Source organism: Mesoplodon bidens (genome assembly GCF_964165515.1).
Source record: "Mesoplodon bidens genome assembly, chromosome: 15".
Classification (NCBI taxonomy): Eukaryota; Metazoa; Chordata; class Mammalia; order Artiodactyla; family Ziphiidae; genus Mesoplodon; species Mesoplodon bidens.
This window is the reverse complement of record NC_138171.1, coordinates 24004599-24028704: the sequence shown is the minus strand read 5'-3', so window position 1 is coordinate 24028704 and position 24106 is coordinate 24004599. Positions and strand designations below refer to the sequence as shown.

At 38.8% G+C, this 24106-nt stretch overlaps 1 protein-coding gene and 1 pseudogene across 3 annotated transcripts in view; one reads left to right on the top strand and one right to left on the bottom strand.

Moving 5' to 3' along the window:
* UQCC1 (ubiquinol-cytochrome c reductase complex assembly factor 1) overlaps window positions 1-24106 on the bottom strand; it is a 94877-nt gene that overhangs the window by 52341 nt on the left and 18430 nt on the right. For both annotated transcript variants that reach the window (XM_081256276.1, XM_081256275.1), the window contains 4 exons: window positions 18743-18826; window positions 17718-17825; window positions 11323-11395; window positions 4989-5046 (listed from right to left, as the gene is read on the bottom strand). In XM_081256276.1, coding sequence (XP_081112402.1) covers window positions 4989-5046; window positions 11323-11395; window positions 17718-17825; window positions 18743-18826 — 323 coding nt within the window. The remainder of the gene's footprint in view (window positions 1-4988; window positions 5047-11322; window positions 11396-17717; window positions 17826-18742; window positions 18827-24106) is intronic.
* Window positions 22777-23415, top strand: LOC308628908 (large ribosomal subunit protein uL5-like; annotated as a pseudogene). Its single transcript has one exon. The product of its transcript is annotated as a large ribosomal subunit protein uL5-like (transcript).

Genomic DNA, 24106 nt, shown 5'->3' with positions numbered 1-24106 from the left:
GATCATCTCCCCGTTTGTAAAATGAGGGAGCTGGACTAGATCTGCGGTTTTTAAACTGTGCTCTGAGTTTCCAGGGAGCTACGTAAGGGTCCCTTACCAGTGGGCGTGTTGGGAAGACCCAAAGTGAGCAGGTCATTCCCACTTCTTCAACCCAACTGGCAATCCTTTTATCTATTCATACACTGTGGCTGAGCATAAAAGTTCATCTGTAAAAAGGGCTCTGCTGGTAAAAAGATGGAAAACCATGAGGTCCCACTGCCTGCAATGCTTTTTCATCCACTCTTTGACTTGCTAACTTCTACTCATTATTCAGGGGTCAGTTTAAATGTCATCTCTTCAGTGAAACCCTCCCTGAGTGAGCCACACCCCCTCAACTAAGTTATATATCCCTCTTCCCCCACAGAGCCCTGTCACTTACTCTCACAGCACCCATCCCAGTTGTATTTTATTAATGATTTCTTTCAGGTTTCTCTCCAATACCCTCAGCCTTATGAGGGCAGGGAACAAATCTGCTGCATACCGTAGGTTCAATTAGAAAACAAATGCTGTAATTTTATGGATTTATGTTTACGAATAAGCAGGTACTTAACTAAGTAATAAATAGTATTACTAATATTAAATATTATTCATATTAATAAATAATTATTTAATTCGATACTTCAGTAGTTTTAGTTACCAATGAGGAAAGCAACTTAAAGCAACTCGAAGTTAGCCAGACCCATACTGGAATTTCCTCTCTACCATGCGCTAACTAGCTCTGTGGCCAAGCTCTCTGACGGCTCTCAGTCTTTGATCTCTCATGTAAACAGGAATAAAGCAGTTATAAGAATGTGTGAGATAATATAAGTAAATAATTTTTAAAATAGTACTGTAAGGGACCCAGTAGTTATTATATTTATGATATACCTGACTTTAAAATAATTTTTAAAAATATAAACTGCATTTTCCTCTCCACTCTACCTCCATCATAGGCATATTCTAATTTTATTTGTTCCATTCCATTTTCTAAAATTAATTTCTGCATCTATAACGTACTAGTGTTCCATGACAAATTTTAAAATGGGGGTCTCTGCAAATCTATTAATACTTAGAACACCAACATAAATTCTACCTACATACATCTCACCCCCCACGGAAACTTAAGTAGGCGCAGAGCTTTTGCCACTAACAGGCAGTGGCCCCGAACCCTCCAACTGCCATAGGAGCCAAGTCAGACCTGAGGCCATAAATTATTTAATCAACATTTACTGAGCCGAAGAAATACCTCATTTTCATATCTCTCCAAAAGGAAAATAAATATAATTCTTGGCCTCAATAAATTCACCATCCACAAGGAAGATTGATACATACACAATAAAATATAAAAATGTTATGTGATGAGTGCTATAAGAGAGGTATCCAAAATATTAAAGGAACTCGGAAGAGGAACTAACTCTGCCTTCAGAGGGAAGGGAAGGCTTCAAAGCAGATATCTGAGTTGGATATTGAACAAAAAATAGGAGTTTGTCAGATGGAGAGGAAGGAGAAGGACTTTCTAGGCAGAAGAAAGCTTTGTGCAGAAGACCTGAAATTGCTATTACATAGTTTAATTTTTTCTTGCAGGAGAGGGAGTGATGGTGGTAGTGGTACCTAGAACGGCACCAGACGAGAGTGGTAAAGGTGGCATATTTGGTGGGATATGAATGCCATGCTAGGAAACATACTTTATCCTGAGAACAATGGAGAATATTAAGGAGAGAGAGTGTGTGTGTGTGTACTAATCCAATTTGTATTGAGAAGACCAATGGCACCACAGGAAGAGGGAAGCTGGAGGCCAAACACCAGTTTTCAGGTACCGTTACTTGTAACCCAGTGAAATCAATTTAGTGGGTGACATCTTGAATTTCTGTCTTAAATGAATTCAAATGGAGTAGAAAATATCAGAGATCATCTGACATTGTAAGGATAAGTTTTATAAAACTTTTGTGTCAGATATATGTGTGTGTTCTGGATTGCAAGGTAAAATGCACTTGTTACTACGGGTCATGGTCAAAAAAGTTTCAGATGGTGAAACTGGTGCCTGACCAGATGAAGGGAGTGAGGGAAAAGTCAAGGAGGCTTCCCAGGTTTCTGGTGTGGGTACCTGAATGGATCACAATGCCACTGTCCCAGACAGGGAACAAAGGAGGAGGCTGGCTTTTATCAAGTCCACATGGGAATGCTGGAAACCCCAGCATTTTTCTCTCAGCAACCTCTCAGCATTTTTTCAGTAGCCATGGTGAATACTAATCTTGTTCAGCAAAGACAAAGGACACATAGTCACCGAAGCTGCAAGCTCACAAGAATACACAACTGATAAGGGCCTTCTAGGAACTGGAGGGGTCCCAGTCCTAAATCCCAATACACATAAAAACTTGGGAACCAGAGAAAGCAGACAGGATAAGGGAAACATCAACACCTCTTCTAGAGAACTAACAGGATATGAGAAATCCTGTCTCTATTCTGAGAGCCAACAAGGAGGCATCGCCCTTGGGAACCTAAGCAAGCTTTCTGTAAAGTCCACTGCCAGGGTATTCTAGTTTTGTGGGGGGGGGGTTTTGTTTCACGGGGTGGGGGGATTCTATTTTTATGACTGCTTTCTAAGCCTCCCCACCTCTCCCTCACACTACCACCCACAGGAGGTATTTCAACCCTGCGCATCCCTAGCAAGTCCACTGAGCCCTGTAATACTGGATTTGGTGATCCCTCAGTTACACTCCTGGAGCTTCGGGCTAAGAAAACAGGACTTAGAAGAGCATAGCTTTTCTGCAGACTTGGGGTGGATCCCTTATTCCCTCTAAGAATCCTATCCCCTAGAAGAGAGTTTCCCCAATTCTTCTTGGAGGATCATAGCACAACTGGACACTAAAGTAACCTTCTGGTGACCCTTTCCACTACATTCCTCCACAAACCAGCCCTGAGTGCTTCAGACAACTTGGCTGCCCTCAAATACTCCATGTTCTTGTACATGTTCTATGTTTTGCTCCTAATAATTCCCTCAACTCAAATGCCCTCCTTTTCTCTGACAGAAATTCTACTCACCCTTCATGGTACATCTCAAATGTCACCTCTACCACAGAGCAACTCTTTATCCAATACATACTCCCTCATCCACCAAATTTGGATTTAGTCACACCTCCTTGTCCTTCCATAGTATCTGCTTATGCCTTGGGCACAGCACTGCTTTCACTGTCATCCATTACAGGCAATTGTACTGTGCCTGTTTTCCACTCGACTAAGTTTCTTGAAGGTGCACACCATGTCATATCCTACTCTCCAGTGCCCCCCAGTCCTTAACACAATAAGAGTTTGCTGATTCATCCCACCCGCAGATCATGAGAACCAAGGAGGAAGGATGGAGGGGACACCAAGCATAGACAGGCCTCCCTCCCCCTACTTAACTGGTGGTGGTACTCCCTACTCCTCTGAGAAATTAAACCAACCTCAGCAAGGAAGGCTCAGCAGGCACATTTGGAAATGGTGGCTAACTGGGAAGAACTACAAGTAGTTTCAAGGTTCTCCCAGCTGCTAGTAGTCAGGTATTGACCTTAGGATGTGGTCACAAGGATTATATTTTTTATTTTGCCATCCACTCCCTCTAACACTCTGATACCTCTGGCTATTGGGCAATAAAGAGTCTTTCATTCTGACTCTTAATATTATCTTTGAGCTCCTCTGGGAACAGCCTAGCCTCCTCTCAACCCTCCCACCTTTCCAGTCAGTAATTCCACAGGGCCACCTCTGCAGTCCTCTCCTCTTGAAAAAGTAGTTTTCCTCTCAGTACATCCAGCTGCCCTCCCTGAACCTTTTCCTAACCTTCACCATTCAGACAGAAGGTGGTTGGCCTTCTTAGCTGCCTGACTAAAAGACATGACACATTTCAAGGGTTCTGATAGTTGCAGCTTCCTCTGTGATCCTACAGGCGCTACTTACTCAGATTTATTATAGAACTTAGCCAGTCCAATTTATAACTGACTATTATATATGTCTTGTCTCCCTCACTAGACTGTGAGCTTCCTGACATAGCTTACTGACTGCCCAGGACACAGTGTACACTCAACAAACTACCGGCTTAGGAAAAAACAACATGAACTGCCACCTTAGGCCCCTTAGCCAATCTCACTGACTATATGAGTTCAGAAGAAATATTTCAGAGGTGATCAAAACCAACAAGTCTTTATATAGTAGTCAGTCCTGTGATGCAAAGCTCAGCTGAAGGCAGTCTCAAACAAGGGTCCTTTTAACAGGGCAACCATTCCCCACGTTCCTCAGATACTCACTACGGTCAAAGTAGTAAACTTAGTTCTCCAGAATTTACTTTCCCAAGATCTGGCAGTTCAATAAATAGTCCCCAGCCCCCACTTCAGCGTCTCTCCTATATCCTTCTGACCTTTAATACTGTGTAACATTAGATGAAAAATTGATTTTTTTGGCTACTTAATTTGCAGCTGAAGAAAAAATATACTGTTTAAGGTGTTAAATATTTTTACATGCAACAAACCTGGCATGAATCTAACCTGTATGCACATTTTAGAGGTACAGGCGTAAATGTCAGTGCTATAATTTGTTATAGGTTTCTGATGACCAGCAATGAAAATGACCACGATGCTCACAATTCAAACCACTTTTACGTAAATGTGAACTTTCCTAAAACAGCAAAGGGAAAGAACTTTCCACCCAAGCTCATAGGGTCTCTTACAGATACTGATAGCATTGTTCACTGGGTTAGGTGTTCTCTGAGAAAATCCTACAATACAAATATTAGTTTCTTTCTGGGATTATGCTCTGACCTTTAATTTAAAAATGTGCTATAAGACACCAGTTATTAAAATGAAAGGAACAGCTTTTAATGCCTGAACAACTGCGATTTCATATAATCAGCCCTGCTGAAGGCTATACCTTAACAAGTCAGCAGTGTTTTTAAAAAAAAAAAAATACATTTGGTGACTTCACTTAAATTGCTCACTTACCAGACATGAAGTAGAGTTATAAGAAACCATGAATTGAATGTATCAGGCATCTGACACCCTAGAAAATAACAATAAAGTATAAACATGTGAAGGTTTAGAAGAGGAATATGGACTATATTTGAAATATCGGTAGGAATTTGTTCAACTAAAATATATGGTAGTCACAGTGCTCTCTGATTATGCTATCATAGAGAAGGCCAATGGAACCACAAGGCAAGCCCATGGGTTGATAGAGCATGGAATGCAGTCAGACAAACAGGCTTCTAGTTACAGCCCCGTTACCACCTTGCTGTGTGGACTTGAGAAAGTCACTTCTCTTCTCTGAGCCTCAGTTTTCTCACTTTGTATAATGTGGCCTGGACGATCTTTATAATTCCTTCCAACTCTGATTCAATGTTATTTTCCCCCCCCCCCGGTCTCCAATTCTTCCGGAAAGCTAGGCAGACACCACCTTACCTACCCCACTTAACTAGAGCCTTTTTTTCACTTGAGCCCTGCTGAGAAATATAAGCTCTTCTTGTCCATCTCCCTTTCCTGTTTTCTTTCTCTAAGGTGACCCAATGGGTATGCCAAATGATTCAACCAAAATAAATGATCAGAAGAAAGGAGCAGGACTCCAGGGAGCTACAGTTGAATAAGAAAGCTGATAATATCTAACGAAAGGTTGTTCATCACCCCCAGGAATGACAAACCTGGTAGAGCTTCTCCTTGGTTTAAGAAACCAAAAATCAGCTCAGGGCTTAGACATCCAAGCCTCCCAATTCTCAGATCTCTAAGAAATGCCTCTGGCTGGATGAGGGGCCCCCACAGAACATGCCCTCCTTATTACACGCAGGGAGAAAAGCTGGAGCAAGAGGATAAAGAAAAAAGAGAGGGCTTCCCTGGTGGTGCAGTGGTTAGGAATCCGCCTGCCAATGCAGGGGACATGGGTTTGAGCCCTGGTCCGGGAAGATCCCACATACCACGGAGCAACTAAGCCCGTGCACCACAACTACTGAGCCTGCACTTTAGAGCCCGCGAGCCACAACTACTGAGCCCACGTGCCGCAACTACTGAAGCCTGCGAGCCTAGAGCCCGTGCTCCACAACAAGAGAAGCCACCGCAATGAGAAGCCCACGCACCACAATGAAGAGTAGCCCCCGCTCGCCGCAACTAGAGATAGCCCACGTGCAGCAATGAAAACCCAACGCAGCCAAAAATAAATAAATAAAACAAATAAATTTATATAAATAAATAAATAAAAAAGAGAATCAGTGGGAAACTTGGGCCCTTAGAGTAGAATCTGTCCTTTGGAGTAATGACTCAAGAAGGAAGTAGTATCTTCTGCCTTTCAGCAAACAAAGTATACAATGTACTAAATGATAATAAATAGGGGACACTAAGATAGAAAACACAGAGAGGACCCCTGTGAGGTACACTAACAACGCCAATAATAATAAAGAGCTGTAATTCATTGTATGCTTACTATGTTTCAGAAATAATAGGTATCTTACAAGCATTAGCTCAATGACTCCTCCTAACATTCCTAAGAGGTGGGTATTGATATTATCTGCATTTGACAGGTGAGAAAACTGACTTAGAGAGATCATGACAATTGCCCAAGGTCACACAGCTATGAAATGAGACATCTGGGATCAAATTCAGATCTTCTTGATTCCATACACTGTTGGCTTAATCGCTAACTGCCTCTCTAATACTAGTATCAGAAACTAACATTCACTAAGGGTCCATACTTCCTGTCAGGTCCACCGTTAGTCATGTCAATACATTATCTCACTTAATCCTCACTTTAACCCTGAAGGAAGGCTTTATAAACCTCATTCTAGAGATAAGGAAACCGGGATCGAAAAGGCTAAGCAACTTGCAGGCAGCCACAATATTAACAAGCTAGTGGCTGGGCTGGGATTTCAGTCCAGGTCTGTCACAAACTGACACCAAAATACTCTGGTGAGCTTACTGGGAGGTGCCCAGCAGCTGTCAAGTGGACTTCCTCTTGGAGCCCAGCAGGAGGGAGGTGAAGGCTGGCCTGGCTAGCCATTCAGCTATTAAGACACATGCCATCTGAGAGTGGGCCAACCACCCTCCACCTAGAACAAGAATAGCCATGAGAAACTCTCAAGCCTGGATCTAAAGTTGGGTCTTTTTTGGATGCTAGAACAAAACATTAAAAAGAAAAGTTTTCTTGGAAGTCTGTCTTTCAATCTGGAAAATGAAATTTGGCTGCTTCTAAAGGACAATCTGTTCAGTTGCTACCTCTACATCAAAGCTTCTCAGCAGCCTCCAGGAGCCTTTCCAATTTTCTCAAAGAGGGAATCAGTTCTTCGGCTGGAAAGCACAGACAGACAGACAGGCCAGCAACTGGACTTGGGTCACCATTTTCCCTCTGGGGGTCAGCTCAGGGCTGAGGATGGGAAAAGAGCTGGCATATGATTGACTCCCTGTACCCACTGGGGTCAGAACAGAAACCCACGGGGTAAAGCCCTAAAAAACAAGACCGCTGAAAGTTTGACTGTGAGCAACTCAACAACACAGCAGACTCTTTAGCTTCATGAAATGTCTTTAAACACTTCAAAGTTAAAACCTGCTATAGGGTCTTGCCATGATCACACTCTTGCTCCAGTACACACTCAGTGCACTATTTTCTGAGGCTAGGTACTTTCCTCCTCAACATCGAGTTGGATAAAATTAAATAATTCATTACTATTATGGGGCAGCAGTATTAACATAGTTGTTTGTTTAACGCAGACACTAGGGTCAGATATCCTGATTCAAAACCTTAACTCTACCTCTTACTTGGATTATGACTCTGGGTAAAGTTACTTTACCTCTCAGTGCCTCAGTTTTCTTCTCTGTAAAAATGGGAAAACAAGAGAACCTACCTTACAGGATTCTTGTGAGGATTAAACGAGATAAGGCCTGTAGGACGTTTAACAAAGTAGTTAGTATTTAATAGGTACTCAATAAATATTCACTATTGTTTTTTAGTGAACTGTTTAAACACTAGGGTTTAAATTATCTTTGAAAAAACTCACTATTTAAGACTGTATCAATAAAATGATGAACCTCAATCTTTTTTTTTCTTCAAGTTTTAAAAAATATATTTATCATACACTTACACAAAATTGATATATTTGATAGCTGAGTATTAGTAGCAGAAAGAGGTAAAGGTAGAACCTCAATTTCATTAACTCAAAATTTACTCACTAAGGAGCCTCCTCTCCAAGGTATGAACTCTTTTAAGGGCTAAAAACAAAGCAGTCTGCAGACAACAGTGTGGTATTAAACACAAGCTTTATTGACTGGCTGGACGCCTCTGCCCCTAAGTGCTCTTTATAACTGAAATGATCTCCAAAAGACCAGTTAGCAAACACTGCCTGCTCACAGAGGGTACACTCATTTATGCCACAATGACATCATCAGAACATCTTGGAAACAAGAGTTGGCTCTTAAGGTATCTCACCAGTCAGAATCCCCAATATCTAGGTCTCTGGATCAAGACGTCTGAACACTTTGGCTCTGAGATGACAGAGTATCTATAACTTTGGCATTTGGTGAGGGCCTGTCCAAGAGGCTGATAGGCATATTGTTTACTGAGTAAAGAACTCAATCTTCATGAACTATAACTGGTCTCACTTTTGTTGGAGGAGTGAGAATGACACTGACCAGCTACCTGGGACTCTCTATCCTTTTAAAAAGCTACTGAATTCTCAGGACTCTAAAAGTCAAGCCCTAAAATACCAAAAATCCAAGGGAGCAATAGCCACTTTAAAGATGTAATCTTAGAAAGCAATATATCTATACACATTCTCTTCTTTTACCCCAAACCTGTCTGACCTACTCTTTAGAATCCAAGATGCAAGAAAGTCAGTCTCATTATTTTATAGATATTCTTTATCTGCCTCTAAATGGTACTTTTCAGATTTGCTCCCTTTTTTATTCACTGGCCACAGTTTGGAACCACTTTGGCTTGATTCTGAAATTTAATCTAACCACAAATGACAAAGATGGACCACAATGGAGCATAATACAAAGGAACATGATATAGGTCTAAAAGGTAATTCTCAAAGTGAGTCTTAGAAAACCTGAACTAAGAGTGGTGTCACTGAAAAATGTGACATCAGATAACTACTTCAAAGGGCAAAGCTAAGACAAAGCTCACTGAGATGTACACACTCTAACATACATAAACATCAGTTCACAGTACTAACAGAACATCTCACAGAGGTAGGTCTCATTTAAAAACTATAAAATAGGGCTTCCCTGGCGGCGCAGTGGTTAAGAATCCGCCTGCCAATGCAGGGGACACAGGTTCGAGCCCTGGTCCGGGAAGATCCCACATGCCACGGAGCAACTAAGCCCGTGTGCCACAACTACTGAGCCTGCGCTCCAGAGCTTGCGTGCCACAACTACTGAGCCTGCGTGCCACAAATACTGAAGCCCGCACGCCTAGAGCCCGTGCTCCACAACAAGAGAAGCCACCACAATGAGAAGCCTGCACGCCGCAACGAAGCCCCCACTCGCCGCAGCTACAGAAAGCCCGTGCACAGCAACGAAGACACAATGCAGCCAAAAATAAAAATAAATAAAATTTTTAAAAAGTAAAAGGTAAAAAAAAAAACTGTAAAATACAAAAAATTATAAAACACAAAAATATTAAAATGGATTACAATTTCTATTTTGCAGTTATTTTCATTCACAGGCAATATGTTATAGTAGAAAAATTCCTGGATTTTAAGCCAGATGACACAGGATCAAGGCTTGACTAAGCAACCTTGGGCAAATCACTTAGCCTTTTTATAAGTTTCAATTGTTTCTGAAAACAAAAGAAAAATGAAAATAAGAATACAAGCCCTTCCGGTCTCACAACGTTTTGTAATTCCTAAATGAGACAAAAGTAAACGCATACCATGTAAGTGTGAATTATTAAAATATAATAGTTAATAATTTTAATAAACTTTTATTTTTATAAGTAGTTTATAACAGATTATAAACTGAAGCATGAATATGTTACATAAATATGTAATAAGAGTCTCATTATTCAAGAATCTTCAATAATGAGGATTAGCTAAACAAAGATAGCTAGTAAACACCCTTTCAAAATAATTATAATAAGTTTATGAGTTATTTAATATTAAATAGATGTGTAGGATGAGGTTTTAAAAAGATCTGATGAAAAATACTTGAGCACATGGATTCAAGAAACCACTTAAGAAAAATCCAGCTTCTAATATTAATAGTCTCTTCATCAGGTAGAGAAAGAATATTTCTCCTTTCAGACTAATTTCTCCTAAAGTAAGAAATTGTTAGAGATTAAAAAAGAAGGAGGAAAGTTTTCTTTCCTGACTATGAGTAAATAAGAAATGGAAGGTGGATACCAAATTAGGATTACAACTCAGCATGGTATTTTAAGTTTCCAATGAAATATTGTACCAATCTGCTGAAATAGTAAAATCGACAAAACTTGCATTTAATTAAAAAAAAAAAACAAAAGTTATTAAATAATCAAAACTTCATCTCTTTCTTCATTGCTGTTAACATAATTATATATAATTATTGGCTGTCCATGAAAAACATCAAGTATATTTAGTTAAGTGTTTGTTGCTTTGAGGATAATGACTATTACCACAGATGTGCACAGATGTGCACAGAACACATTTCCTTCCAAAATCTGTGGAACTGGAAACAGCTTAAACTTTCCCAATGACTTTATAAGTATCTGCTTTAAATGACTTGTTTATAACTACATCAGTTTACATTAACAAAACGAATACTGTATTGATATAATCAACTGCTAGTGATGATGATCTAAACCAGTAAAACACTTTTGGAAAGAATTTATCAATGGGATAAAAATAAAATTATATGTGCCTTTTGACTCAACAGTCCTTCTACAGAAAGAAGAAAAATCATGAGGCATATTCCAGGGTTAACTAAAACAATTATAAACTAGAAATAAAAGAGGAATGATTGGGCAGAAGTTCATGTCAAAAATACTGAGTAAAACATCCAGAACATAAAACAGGATGTGTTTACTCTGAGTACTCTTATGTAAAAAGATGGATGTATGGACAAGAGGGAATGATGATGTCAAAGTACTGGACAAATTTTTAGGGCTTTTTTCAAACTTGTTAAAATGTCTTATTTATAGGGTTCTTTTGGCCTTTGTTTATTCTATTAAAAGAGAAAAATAAGCAGCTTTTATTATACATTTTGTTCAGGAAAAACTGTCTTACTAGTAACTTAAAAAAAAAAAAACCGATCCTACCAAGACACAATCATAAAAATGAAAAGTAGATTCATTTCCTTTTCACAACTATCAAAAATAGTAACTTACTTTGAAAGAATTCCTCGAAGTCAGTTTTCTCCACACAGCTAGTATACATGCGCAGGGCCGCAATCTTAATCTTCTAGACAAAGAAAATAAAACCAAACTCAAGACATGACCAAGTGAATGACCAGAATCTTATATTTTTTTCAACTAGAAGGATGGGTCCAAACCTGTCTCTAACCATTCACAGACCTCACACAATTTTACGATTTTGGCATCAAAATGTCAAAAAGGTTTTTCCAATATTTAGACAAACTCTCTCCTTTAATTCAAACCCATTTTACCACGTTTCAGCCTCTAAACCACCATTCAGAACCATCCACATTAATTCTTTATAATCTGAAACCCTTTATATTAAAAAAATTACCCATTCTCCTGACCAAAATCAAACAAACAAAACCCTCCATCCTTTGATCTTTCCTCAGAAGCCCTATTAACTATTCTTTTTTTTTTTTTTTTTAACTAGGACTATCCCCTTTTTTTACTTTTGAGTGCCCGAAGTAACACAAGGCATCCCTTTTTTTTTTTAATTTATTTTGCTGTGTTGGGTCTTCATTTCTGTGCGAGGGCTTTCTCTAGTTGTGGCAAGCGGGGGCCACTCTTCATCGCGGTGCACGGGCCTCTCACTATCGCGGACTCTCTTGTTGCGGAGCACAGGCTCCAGACACGCAGGCTCAGTAGTTGTGGCTCACGGGCCTAGCTGCTCCACGGCATGTGGGATCTTCCCAGACCAGGGCTCGAACCCATGTCCCCTGCATTAGCAGGCAGATTCTCAACCACTGCACCACCAGGGAAGCCCCCTATTAACTATTCTGTAAGTCTTTTTTTTCCCTGAAGGGAGGGGGTCATTTTTTTTTATGTTTTCCCTAGTTTTATAGTTTGCTGATTAACAGAATACTATGTTTATAAATAAGAGTTTCTAATGAATGTAAAATATAGTAAAAGGATCAACATTTTACTATTCCCCAAAGCACTAAGAATTCTCTTAGAATCTTGATCTGGGTGGTGATTTTAATTTATTCACTGAGCTGTATACTTAAGATTTGTATATTTTACTGTATGTACATTATGCCTTCACAAAAACCTAAAAATGAAAAATAAATTCTTGTAAGGGTTGAACTGTAGGTCTGAAGACCAACTCAGTGCTAAAAGAAGAAGAATTTCTAAGGGCTTTCAAAATATTTCCTTAAGGATACAATTAAATTAGTCCATCAACAAAAGGCTCGTAGAAGCTTATTTTTCCTTAAAATGACAGAGAAAATTACTCAAATATACACAGACTAAAAAATATGTATATGCTGGTCTTCCCGGGTGGCGCAGTGGTTGAGAGTCCGCCTGCCGATGCAGGGTACACGGGTTCGTGGCCCGGTCTGGGAAGATCCCACGTGCCGCGGAGCGGCTGGGCCCGTGAGCCATGGCCGCTGAGCCTGCGCGTCCGGAGCCTGTGCTCCGCAACGGGAGAGGCCACAACGGTGAGAGGCCCGCGTACCACACACACACAAAAAAAGTATATGCAAAGAGAATTGCATAGCAACTGAAGAAAAACCAATCTAGAATTTTAGCAAAGCTGTCTTGTTATTAAGGTTCAAAGTCACCAAGGATATACTATATCCAATACTACATAATATTTATATTTCAGTTTCTGATGGGCAGAAATACCTATAATAAATTAAAGTATTATGTCTTTGATTGCAATTAAGATTTTTTCATTTGCTAATGTTAAGTTTTCAATGATTTTAGTCTAAAGTTCATATGGGGGAAAACAGAACAGAACATATAACAAATGGAAATCAGATATACTTATATGGGCAGTAAATCAGCATTGGAAGTCCACATTTAAACAAATGGTGAGACACTAAAAAAGAAAGAGCAAATTAAACCTAAAAGCAATCAGAAAGAATTATATATAAAGATAAGAGCAGAAATCAATGAAATTGAAGACAGAAAAATAACACAGAAAATCAAAAGAGGCCAAAGCTGGTTCTCTGAAAATATCAGTAAAATTGACAAAAATTTAGTAGAACTGATCTAGGGGGGGAAAGAAGGAAAAACAGAGAAGATACAAATTACCAACATCAGGAATCAGAGAGGAGAGGAACATCACTACATATCCTAAAGATATTAATAGGATAATAAGGGAATATTTTGAACAACTTTAGGCCAATAAATGTGATTACTCAGATGAAATGGACAAATTCATTGAAAGATGCAAACTACCAAAGCTCACTAGAATAAATAAATAACATGAATAGTCTTATCTCCATTTTAAAAATTGGATTTGTGGCTAAAAACCTTTCCCCAAAGAAAACTCCAGGCTTAATGGCATCACTAGAGAAATCTATTGAATATCTAAAGAAATGATACCAAATCTACACAAACTCTTCCAGAAAAAAAGAGGAAAGAACACTTCCCAGCTCATTCTATGAGCCAACATTACCCTGGTGTCAAAACCAGTCATCAGAAGAAAACAAAACTACAAAACCATAGCCTTCATAAGCATAGATCCAAAACTCCTTAACAAAATACTAACATCAGTATTTTAAAAGGAGATCATATCATGATCAACTGGGATTTATCCCAGAAATGCCAAGTTGATTCAACATTCACAAATCAATAAGTGCAATTCACCATATCAGCAGTCTAAAAAAGAAGCATGTTTAACTTTTTAACACCTGAGGTTCTGCGAAGTATTTGACATAGAACACATTTTGGAAAGCACTGGTTTGTACCATCACCAAACTAATGATATCCTAATGATATCGTTATCCTAATGCTTTGGCCTTGACAGGCCTATTCCTATCCTTGAAACAGAGAGTTTAGGACATCTATAAACTTTTGTTTCAGTCAACAAATAAGTTATTGAGCACCGAACTCAGTGCCTAAAACTGATTTGGACACTAGGAATACAGCAGTAAACAAAGCAGTTAAAAACTCTTTTCATGGAACTTAAGGCCTAGTTCAACTATCAATACATTTATAATTTTAAGTAAAATTCCTAATGGCCTATGTCTTGATTTTTTTTTTTAACTCGGCAGTTTCCTTCTGATTCTCATATATAGTCTTCTGGTTCATAATTAATCACTCTGCCTAAGGAAAGGCACACTTGCCTCCAAGGCCCAAATCGTTCCATGAGAAAGAGGTTTTTCCCCACAACATGTTCATGAAGCAAGCATTCATTACAAATAATGAAGACCTCACCAGATTGGCCAGTGTATTTATACAGTGCTCATACTGCAGCAATCAGGAGCATTTTATAGTTCCTCACTTTTCCTGCAGCGAGACCAAACCTTTATACTTGGGTGAGCCATTTTCCTGGACAAATCTCTAAAGCAAGTCCCTTAAGACCATCACACAGGGACTGGAAATAACAACTCGGGGGAAGAGCCTCTTCAAGATTCATGCACTAATATAAGTTAAAGAAGTAGGTGGACTAAATTTCCATCCAGTCAATACAAATTGTTCTGGTCCTCAGATGACTTCATTCTAACTTTGGAAGACTTCATCAGTCTACTTGACTAAAACACAAGCACCTAAGACAGGTTTAGGAAATGAGAATCAGCTCTCCCACTAACTGATGCATTTTGTACCAAGCTACAAGATAAAAAACGAATCTAGTAAAAGGCCTACACTAAAACAACTGTGTGAGAGTTGGAAGGGGCTTTGAAGTCACTTGAACTTTCTATTCTGTACTGGAATTCCTTCTACAGCATTCTTGATTCACGGTCAACTATCCAGGCCCCTGTTCAAACAAGTCCAATGATCTTGTGAGGCTACCTATCCCACTGGAGGACAATTCTTGCTAAAGTTTTGTTATACTGAACATAAATCTGCTTCATGTAACATTCAGTAAACATTATCTGCACACTGGAATACCTCAGATTAAGTCTCCATTTTTTTTTTTTACATTTGCCCCTCAAACACCTGAGAAGAACCATTATGTCTTCTCTTTTCCAGGCAAAGTATCCCTATTTCCTTCAACCACTCTGCATTCAACAGTTTCTGAAGCCTTCACAAGGCTCACTGCCCACTTCTGAATGCATTCCAGTTTGTCAGTGTCCTTCAGAACAGGAATAACTTTTTGGCTTAATGCTAATCTGAAAACTGCCTATTCAATGACATGTGGCTCAATCTGTTAAATGTTATCCTTATCTTATCTGATATTGCTCCATAAAGATAATGAAAAAGAATGGTTATTTCAGGATAATCGAAGAGGTAAGGGAAAGCCACATTTAAATTCCTAAATATGGATCTAGAAGAAAAATGGAACTATGCATGAAAACATTACATAAAAAGATGGAGGAAAGCTGGCTGATACTGCTGATGCAGAGACAAGCAGACATTTTACTCCCTAATGAAAGACATGAGAAGACACAAAATTCAAAGATTCTTGCCAGTGCAACCCAATACACGTGTCTGCCATAGATTTCTGAGTCAACATTTGCTGAAAAGGGCTCTCAATCTTTCAATACGAAAAATTATACCTACATCTTCCCACCCAAAATATACTAGAATGTCATACTTTGATGTTTTGATGTTACAAATTTAAAAAATGAAGGTTACAGGAAGTAGACATTGCCACATCACAAAAGAGTTTTTAAATGCAAATATTAGGGACTTAGTTGAGGTCACAAGGGAACCAAGAAAAATCAGAGACTAACTTAAACAGTGAAGAAATTTTCCTAATGATTTAGTAATCCTCCAAATGGTAGCCAACTTTCCCCCTGGAATCATAAAAATACGGACGAGACAAAGCATATGGAAGCAACCGAGTGGAACTCAACCATCAAGAAATGAATAAAACAGTAAATTTTTTCTCTTTCCTTTCTTTCTTTCTGCTCTCATTTCCCTTTTCTTTTAATTTCTTACTTTCAAACAAAACACATATTTTAAGTTTTTCAATCCAAATATATTATCGCAAATATTTTTTTCATACAGAAAAAGATCCTGGTTAATAATATTACCAAATATACCAGTGATTATCATTTGTCAAAGAATTATGATGTAAAAAAAGATAACTTTAATGAGCATAACTAATATTTCATTAATGATTAAGAAGACACTTCATAACCTTAGGGTCTCAAGGACATCATTATAACCTAGTTATGTGTGTATTATCTTCTATACTTTTCAAAGCCCCTTACAAACAAAATGCTTGTGGAATCACCGTTCAATTTATGTAAAACGGAGATTATAGAGAGAAGCCTATATTTGCTACAGTGAGAAATGTTAGGAAGAGAGCCAGATATTATAAGAAGAAACTAAAAGTAAAGTCCACAATAAAACTGAAATTCTAATTTTACTCCAACTTGTTAAAATGGTGTAACTGGAATAATTTAGTCATTTTGGGCAAAGTTATGATGTTTTCTAGAAAAGTCTTCCCTACTGCTTTGTGTTGGTTTGCTTTAATATATAACTTATGGCTGATTAGGCTTATCCAACATTCTAGCAACCTTGAAAAGTATTAAAAGGTACTTTTGCCATAACTGTAGAGAGAAACTGTAGTACTAAGAGATAACTGGGCTGAGAAAAACCCAATGACTTGTGTTTTATTATTTTAATTGGTTAGAGGCATTGCTATAAAAGTCCAGGGGCAGTAGCACCTCATGTAGAGAGGACATTCATTGATTTATAGCAAGTACCATAAAACAGGTAACATGGGCTTCCCTGGTGGCGCAGTGGTTGAGAGTCCGCCTGCCGATGCAGGAGACACGGGTTCGTGCCCTGGTCCAGGAAGATCCCACGTGCCGCGGAGCAGCTGGGCCCGTGAGCCATGGCCGCTGAGCCTGCGCGTCCGGAGCCTGTGCTCCGCAACGGGAGAGGCCACAACAGTGAGAGGCCCGCGTACCACAACAACAACAACAACAACAACAACAAAAACAGATAACATGCTAGGCTAAGTCCTGATTAGGAATGACACAGTTAGCAAACAGCCCTCATAATATGAATTACAATAAATCATAGAATTGATTAATTTAAAAAATGCTTATTAGTAAAATTTTAAAGGAAGTCACTACAATGACCTAGGGGAAATCACTTATGAATCACAGAGAGCGTTTCCTTAACAGCAGTGCCCATCAGAACATTTGGCCCATCTAACTTCTTAGAATTCATCTATATGGCATAACATGTAGCAAAGACCTGGAAAGACCAGTGTTATTGGATTGCCTGCTACTGAGATACTTCTAAGCAAGGTTAAGGGAGTTGAGGGACCATTTCAGCCCCACATGCTGTATAGACCTGACGTGGAACGGGGGGCAAGGGGACAACAACATATTTTGAAGCTCTCAAAATAATATAAGCATTTCACAAAAAGCAAAGCAGAAGCTTTAAAAAATTCTTCTGTGAAGAGCAGAAAGCACAAAGCTCAAGAAGAAAAATGAAAAAAACTTAAAAGACTTTACCCATTTACTGTATTTCAAAGGTCCTGTGAATCCCATGGCTTCTATTATCTTTGTGAAGGCACCAACCTTCTCCTCAACAGGCTGTGGGGAATCCTTGGTAGAAGAAAGCTATTTATTCAAAAAGAAGGAAACCAAAATTAGTTGCAAAGAAGTTTTTTTAAAAGAATGCTTTTATTTCTCACTAGGGTCTAAGGGCATTTTTTATTGCTTAGATTTTTTTTTTTACCTAGAATTTTTAATTCTCATTTTTCTGGGTACCTTATCACTCAGTACAAACACATCTGGAACCCTAATAGGTGTCCTCTAAATTCCAGAGCAGACATACCCACCTCACTGACCATATGTCTAAGAACCCATGTCTAGGAAATGATAGATCTGGGGCATCAGAATAAAAGTTCTACGGAAAAGAGTACTTTAAAAAAGAAATCTTGACCCCCACCTCCCAAAGAACAATTCTGAGAAACATGTTCTATGTTTATTGACATTATGGGAAAAGGAAAGAAAAATACTGTCTGACAGCAGTCAAAAGTCATTCAAAGTCATAATCAATCAAAGCATGCACTGAATAAATGTTTTTAAACTCTTGTATTTTTTATTAATGACTATAGGAGATATAAGTTTTGTAATCTGCAAATAAATTCAAAGAAAAACCTATTCTAATGCTAAGCCTCTCTAAATGAAGGCAGGCTATACATCCAATAAGAAATTCTCCGTAAGTTAAATATTACTTTATTTTTAACATATAAAAAAATCTACGACACTTTTTCTCTAAAGTGTTTTCCAAGCAAGAGAGTACAATGGAAGAAATATAGGACATGGGATCAGACACCTTAGGTTCCAATATTCAGTTGATCTGTCTCTTCCCATCCTTGTGACCTTGGGCAAGTCACTTTACTTCCCTGAGCCTCACCTTCTGCATTTGATAAAATTTCTTGCCTCATCCAGCTAACAATTTTGCTGAACTTCAAGTAAGAACACTTGTGTGAAAGCATGCTATAGACATAGAAAGAACTTGTAAGTCTCACCTTATTTGTGGTATGATACTTCCTACTTAGCTGAATGTCTACTACTGATCCACCACATGCTAGGGCCTGGCTCATCTGGGGCCACTGGGGGATTTAAAAAAAACAAAAAACAAAAAACAAACACAGGTAAGCAACACTGAGCATTCACTTAGAGGGTTAATGTGATCAGAGATGCTTCAAAGTAAAAAATACAGAATCTTTCTAGCCTTGCTTAACTCAATTCCTAATGTTGCCTACTACATGCTCAATAAACATCTGCTGAATATCTGAATAAGTAAAAGAACATAAAGTACCTTTCACAAAATAGGTACTCAATAAACAGTAAAAGTTTTCATCATCACCATCGTTATCAACATCATTGTTGTTCAGATCAGAACTGTCTTCCTCCAATGTTCACACTGCATTTGAAAGCACTTTGGGAATATAACAGCCATTAGTTAAAATTATATGCCAGGCACTATGTATTTGCCTTACATATATTACCTTATGTAATCCTCACCACAATCCTACCAGGTTGGTATTATTATAATCAAGACGAGTAAACATAGTTTTGAAAATAAATTCCTAAGGAAAAAAACAATATGCAAGAGATCCTCATTGTAGCATTGTTCACAAGAGTGAAAACTGGGGAATAAGGCCAATAAGAAAGGAGGTGGTTAATTAAATTAAGGTACAGTCACTCAATGGGAAATCAGATAATCAGATTTTTAATAGGCTTTATTTTTAAAAGCAGTTTTAGGTTCACACCAAAAATGAGCAGAAAGTACAGACTGCTCCCACATACCCCCTCCCACACATCCACAACATCCTCCACTATCAACATCCCCCAACAGAGTGGTACATTTGTTACAATGGATGAACCTACACTGACACATTATCACCTAAAGTCCACAGTTTACATTAGAGATTATTATTTTTAGCAACATGAAAACACACTTGTAATATGTATAAAATTATAGGTAAACACATGAATGCACAGGGGCAAGTCTAAAAAGGAACACACAGAAATGAAAGAGTTATTTTGCTATGCTGGTAGAATTATGGAAGAGTTTAAGAATCTAGTTTCCAAACTCTCAGTAATGTTATATTTCCTTTACAATATAAAGGGGTGGGGAAGGAGCAGCAGGAGAGTTCAATTCTGGCTTATTCCAAGAGATAGGACACATGAAATGAAAATGATTTTTTCTTTAATCCTAATGAAGGAAAAAAATAGAATTTCTAAATGTGCAGAGTTACTATTTACTTTTCTTTCCAAACAAGGATATTAAAAGATTAGTCAGGATTCTTCTGGTCAGTCCCAAGAACACTTACGCTTTAATTCACAGGTATCAAGCAGGCTCTGTAACACAGAGACTAAACACAGAACACCTCCCATTACATCACATATATCAGTGTAATGGTCCACTAGAAAATGAAGCACTTAAACAGGCTCAAAGAACACAACTAACAGCAGTTTCAACAGGCTGTGCTTTGGGCAAGGTGTATGTCATGATCTTTTTCTTCCCCTATAGCTCCAGGAGTAACCAATGGATTCCTTCTGTGACTGTCTCACCAACTGCTGTCCTACCACTATTTATGGGTAACACTGAACACGATATTGAACTACCAAAGTACCTAGGTATCTAGCACCAAGGACAACATCTAGGTACCCCATACCTAAACATATCTATAAATACACACATTTACTTTTTTGTATTACCCATTCTTGTCCTTGCCCCCCCAAAAGATTCCCTTGACCTTTAAAAACATTAATTTTTCCTCTGTTTAAACCAAAAAGATATCAAGTAACTTTCTGTGAAAGAGAAAAAATACCCCAAAATACTCAAATGTCACGTTTTCAAAGAGGCCTTTTCTGACCACTTTATCTAAAATAGTTTCTTATCATCCCATTATTCTCTATCATAGCAGTACCCTGTTCACTTTACTCATAGTACTCATTACAATGTACAATTATACATTTACTACACACACTTATTTTCTATCACCAACACCAAAAATATCCATGAGGGTAGGAACTAGGTGTAGTACCAGAATCAAGTACAGTGTATTATATACAGGAAACCCTCAAACATTTGTTGAATGAACAAACCCAACCACCTGTATGGTTATTTCTTATTATATCCTTCTAGTTCTTATCCATACACATGCCATGCATACATGTTTCATTTATCGAACCTTTATTAAATACCCACAATATGCCAGCCCTTGTGCCAGTTTTTTAAGATAAAACAATTACTATCCTATGGAGCTCATAATGTTGTGGAGAAGAGAAAGAAAACTCACTACACAAGAAAGAGAACCAAATATCACATTTAAAAATGTTTAGGGCTTCCCTGGCGGCACAGTGGTTGAGAATCTGCCTGCCAATGCAGGAGACACGGGTTCGAGCTCTGGTCTGGGAAGATCCCACATGCCGCGGAGCAACTAAACCCGTGCGCCACAACTACTGAGCCTGCGCGTCTGGAGCCTGTGCTCCTCAACAAGAGAGGCTGCGATAGTGAGAGGCCCGCGCACCGCGATGAAGAGTGGCCCCCGCTCGCTGCAACTAGAGAAAGCCCTCGCACAGAAACGAAGACCCAACACAGCCAAAAATAAATTAATTCATTAATTAAAAAAAAAAAAGAATGGGCAACCTCCATTTAAAAAAAAAAATGTTTAAAGACCACCCACCAAACACACACACACACACACACACACACACACACACACATATACAAAGCACTAGAAAGGATACAGAGCAACTAGAACTCTCATACTCTGCTGATGGGAGTGTAAAATGGTACAATCGCTTTGGAAAATTATTTGGCAGTATCTATGAAGCTGAATGTATACACATTCTGTAAGATTCAACAATTTCATTCCTAAGTATACATCCCAACAGAAATGTGTACATATATTCACAAAAAAACATGTACAAGAATGTTCATAAAAGCACTATCAATAAAAGCCCAACTGGAAGCAATCTAAATATCCATCAATAAATAAATGTCATATAGAGTGAAGTAGGTCATAAAGAGAAAAACAAATCAGATATTAATGCATATATGTGGAATCTAGAAAAATGGTATACAGATGATCTTATATGCAAAACAGAAATAAGAGACAGACGTAGAGAACAAACGTATGGACACCAAGCGGGGGGGGGGATGAATTGGGAGATTGAGATTGACACATACACACTACTGATACTGTGCATAAAATAGATAACTAGGGCTCCCCTGGTGGTGCAGTGGTTGAGAGTCCGCCTGCCGATGCAGGGGACACGGGTTCGTGCCCCGGTCCGGAAAGATCCCACATGCCGCGGAGCGGCTAGGCCCGTGAGCCATGGCCGCTGGGCCTGCGCGTCCGGAGCCTGGGCTCCGCAACGGGAGAGGCCCGCGTATAGCAAAAAAACAAACAAACAAACAAAAGATAACTAATGAGAACCTACTGTATAGCCAGGGAACTCTACTCAGTGCTCTGTGGTGACCTAAATAGGAAGGAAATCCAAAAAAGAGGGGATATATGTATACGTATAGCTGATTCACTTTGCTGTACAGTAGAAACTAACACAACATTGTAAAGCAACTATACTCCAATAAAAGTTAAATAAATAACTTTTATTAAAATAAATTTAAATAAATAAATGGATGCATGAATTGTGGTACAGTCATAAAATAAAATACTATACAACAATGAGAATGAGTAAACTATTACTTCAAAGAGTAACAAAGGTGAATTTCTAAAACAAAGTTGAATGAAAGCAGACAAACACAAGAGAATACATGCCGTATGTTTAAAAGGCAAAACTACTCTCTGATGTTCGAAGTGAAGACTGTGGTTTTAACCTTGGCTAGGGATAGTGACTAAAAGGGGATCAAGGAGCTTCTGGGGTTCTATTTCTTGCTCTGGGTGCTGGTTATGTTCACTTTGGGATAATTCATTGAGCCGTACACTTAACGACATATCTTTTTTATATTTTTATTATACTTCAATAAACAACAGAAATTTAGTGAGAAAAGATCTGGAGTCATCAGAAAAAAGATCACGGATAAGTCTTAAGAAGTGGGCAGGCTCTTCCTGTTTCCCGTCATGGCGCAGGACCAAGGGGAGAAGGAGAACCCCATGCGGGAACTTCGCATCCGCAAGCTCCGCCTCAACATCTGCGTGGGGGAGAGTGGAGACAGGCTGACCTGGGCAGCCAACGTGCTGGAGCAGCTCACAGGCCAGACCCCTGTGTTCTCCAAAGCTCGATACACCGTCAGATCCTTTGGCATCAGAACAAATGAAAAATTTGCTGTCCATTGCACAGTCTGTGGGGCCAAGGCAGAAGAAATCCTGGAGAAAGGTCTGAAGGTGCAAGAGTATGAGTTAAGAAAAAATAACTTCTCAGACACTGGAAACTTTGGCTTTGGGATCCAAGAACACATCGATCTGGGGATCAAATATGACCCAAGCATTGGTATCTACGGCCTGGACTTCTATGTGGTGCTGGGTAGGCCAGGTTTCAGCATTGCAGACAAGAAGCGCAGGACAGGCTGCATTGGGGCCAAACACAGAATCAGCAAAAGGAGGCCATGCACTGGTTCCAGCAGAAGTATGATGGGATCATCCTTCCTGGCAAATAAATTCCCGTTTCTATCCAAAAGGCTAATAAAAAGTTTTCAGTGAAATGTAAAAAAAAAAAAAAAGAAGTGGGCAGGAGCGGGGAGGAATAGATTGAGAGGTTGGGATTGACATATACACACTGCTGTATTTAAAACAGATAACCAACAAGGACCTACTGTATAGCACAGGGTACTCTGCTTAATATTCTGTAATAACCTGAATGGGAAAAGAACTTGAAAAAGAACAGATACATGTATATGTATAACTGAATCACTTTGCTATATACCTGAAACTAACATAACATTGTTAACCAGCTATACTCCAATATAAAATAAAAATTTTTTTAAATTTTAAATTCATGTATCCATTAACCCAGCAACCGTACGCACTCCTAGATACTCAGTCTTACACGTATAATCATACATATGTGAAAAGTGCATTGTTTATAACAGCAAATCATTGGAAACCACTTAAATGTTCATTTACTGAGATCTGTTTCAATATGTATGATGTGTCCATGCAATGGAATATGATGTAGCATTTCTTAAATGAGTTTTAGATGTACAGATATGAAACTACCTCCAAGTTACATTTGTTAAGTGAATAAATGATGTATAGTATGCAATCTGCATTTATGTATGAAATTATAAGTTTATCTTTGTTGTTTAAAAAAAAGAATGGAGGGGGCTTCCCTGGTGGTGCAGTGGTTGAGAGTCCGCCTGCCGATGCAGGGGACACGGGTTCGTGGCCCGGTCTGGGAAGATCCCACATGCCGCG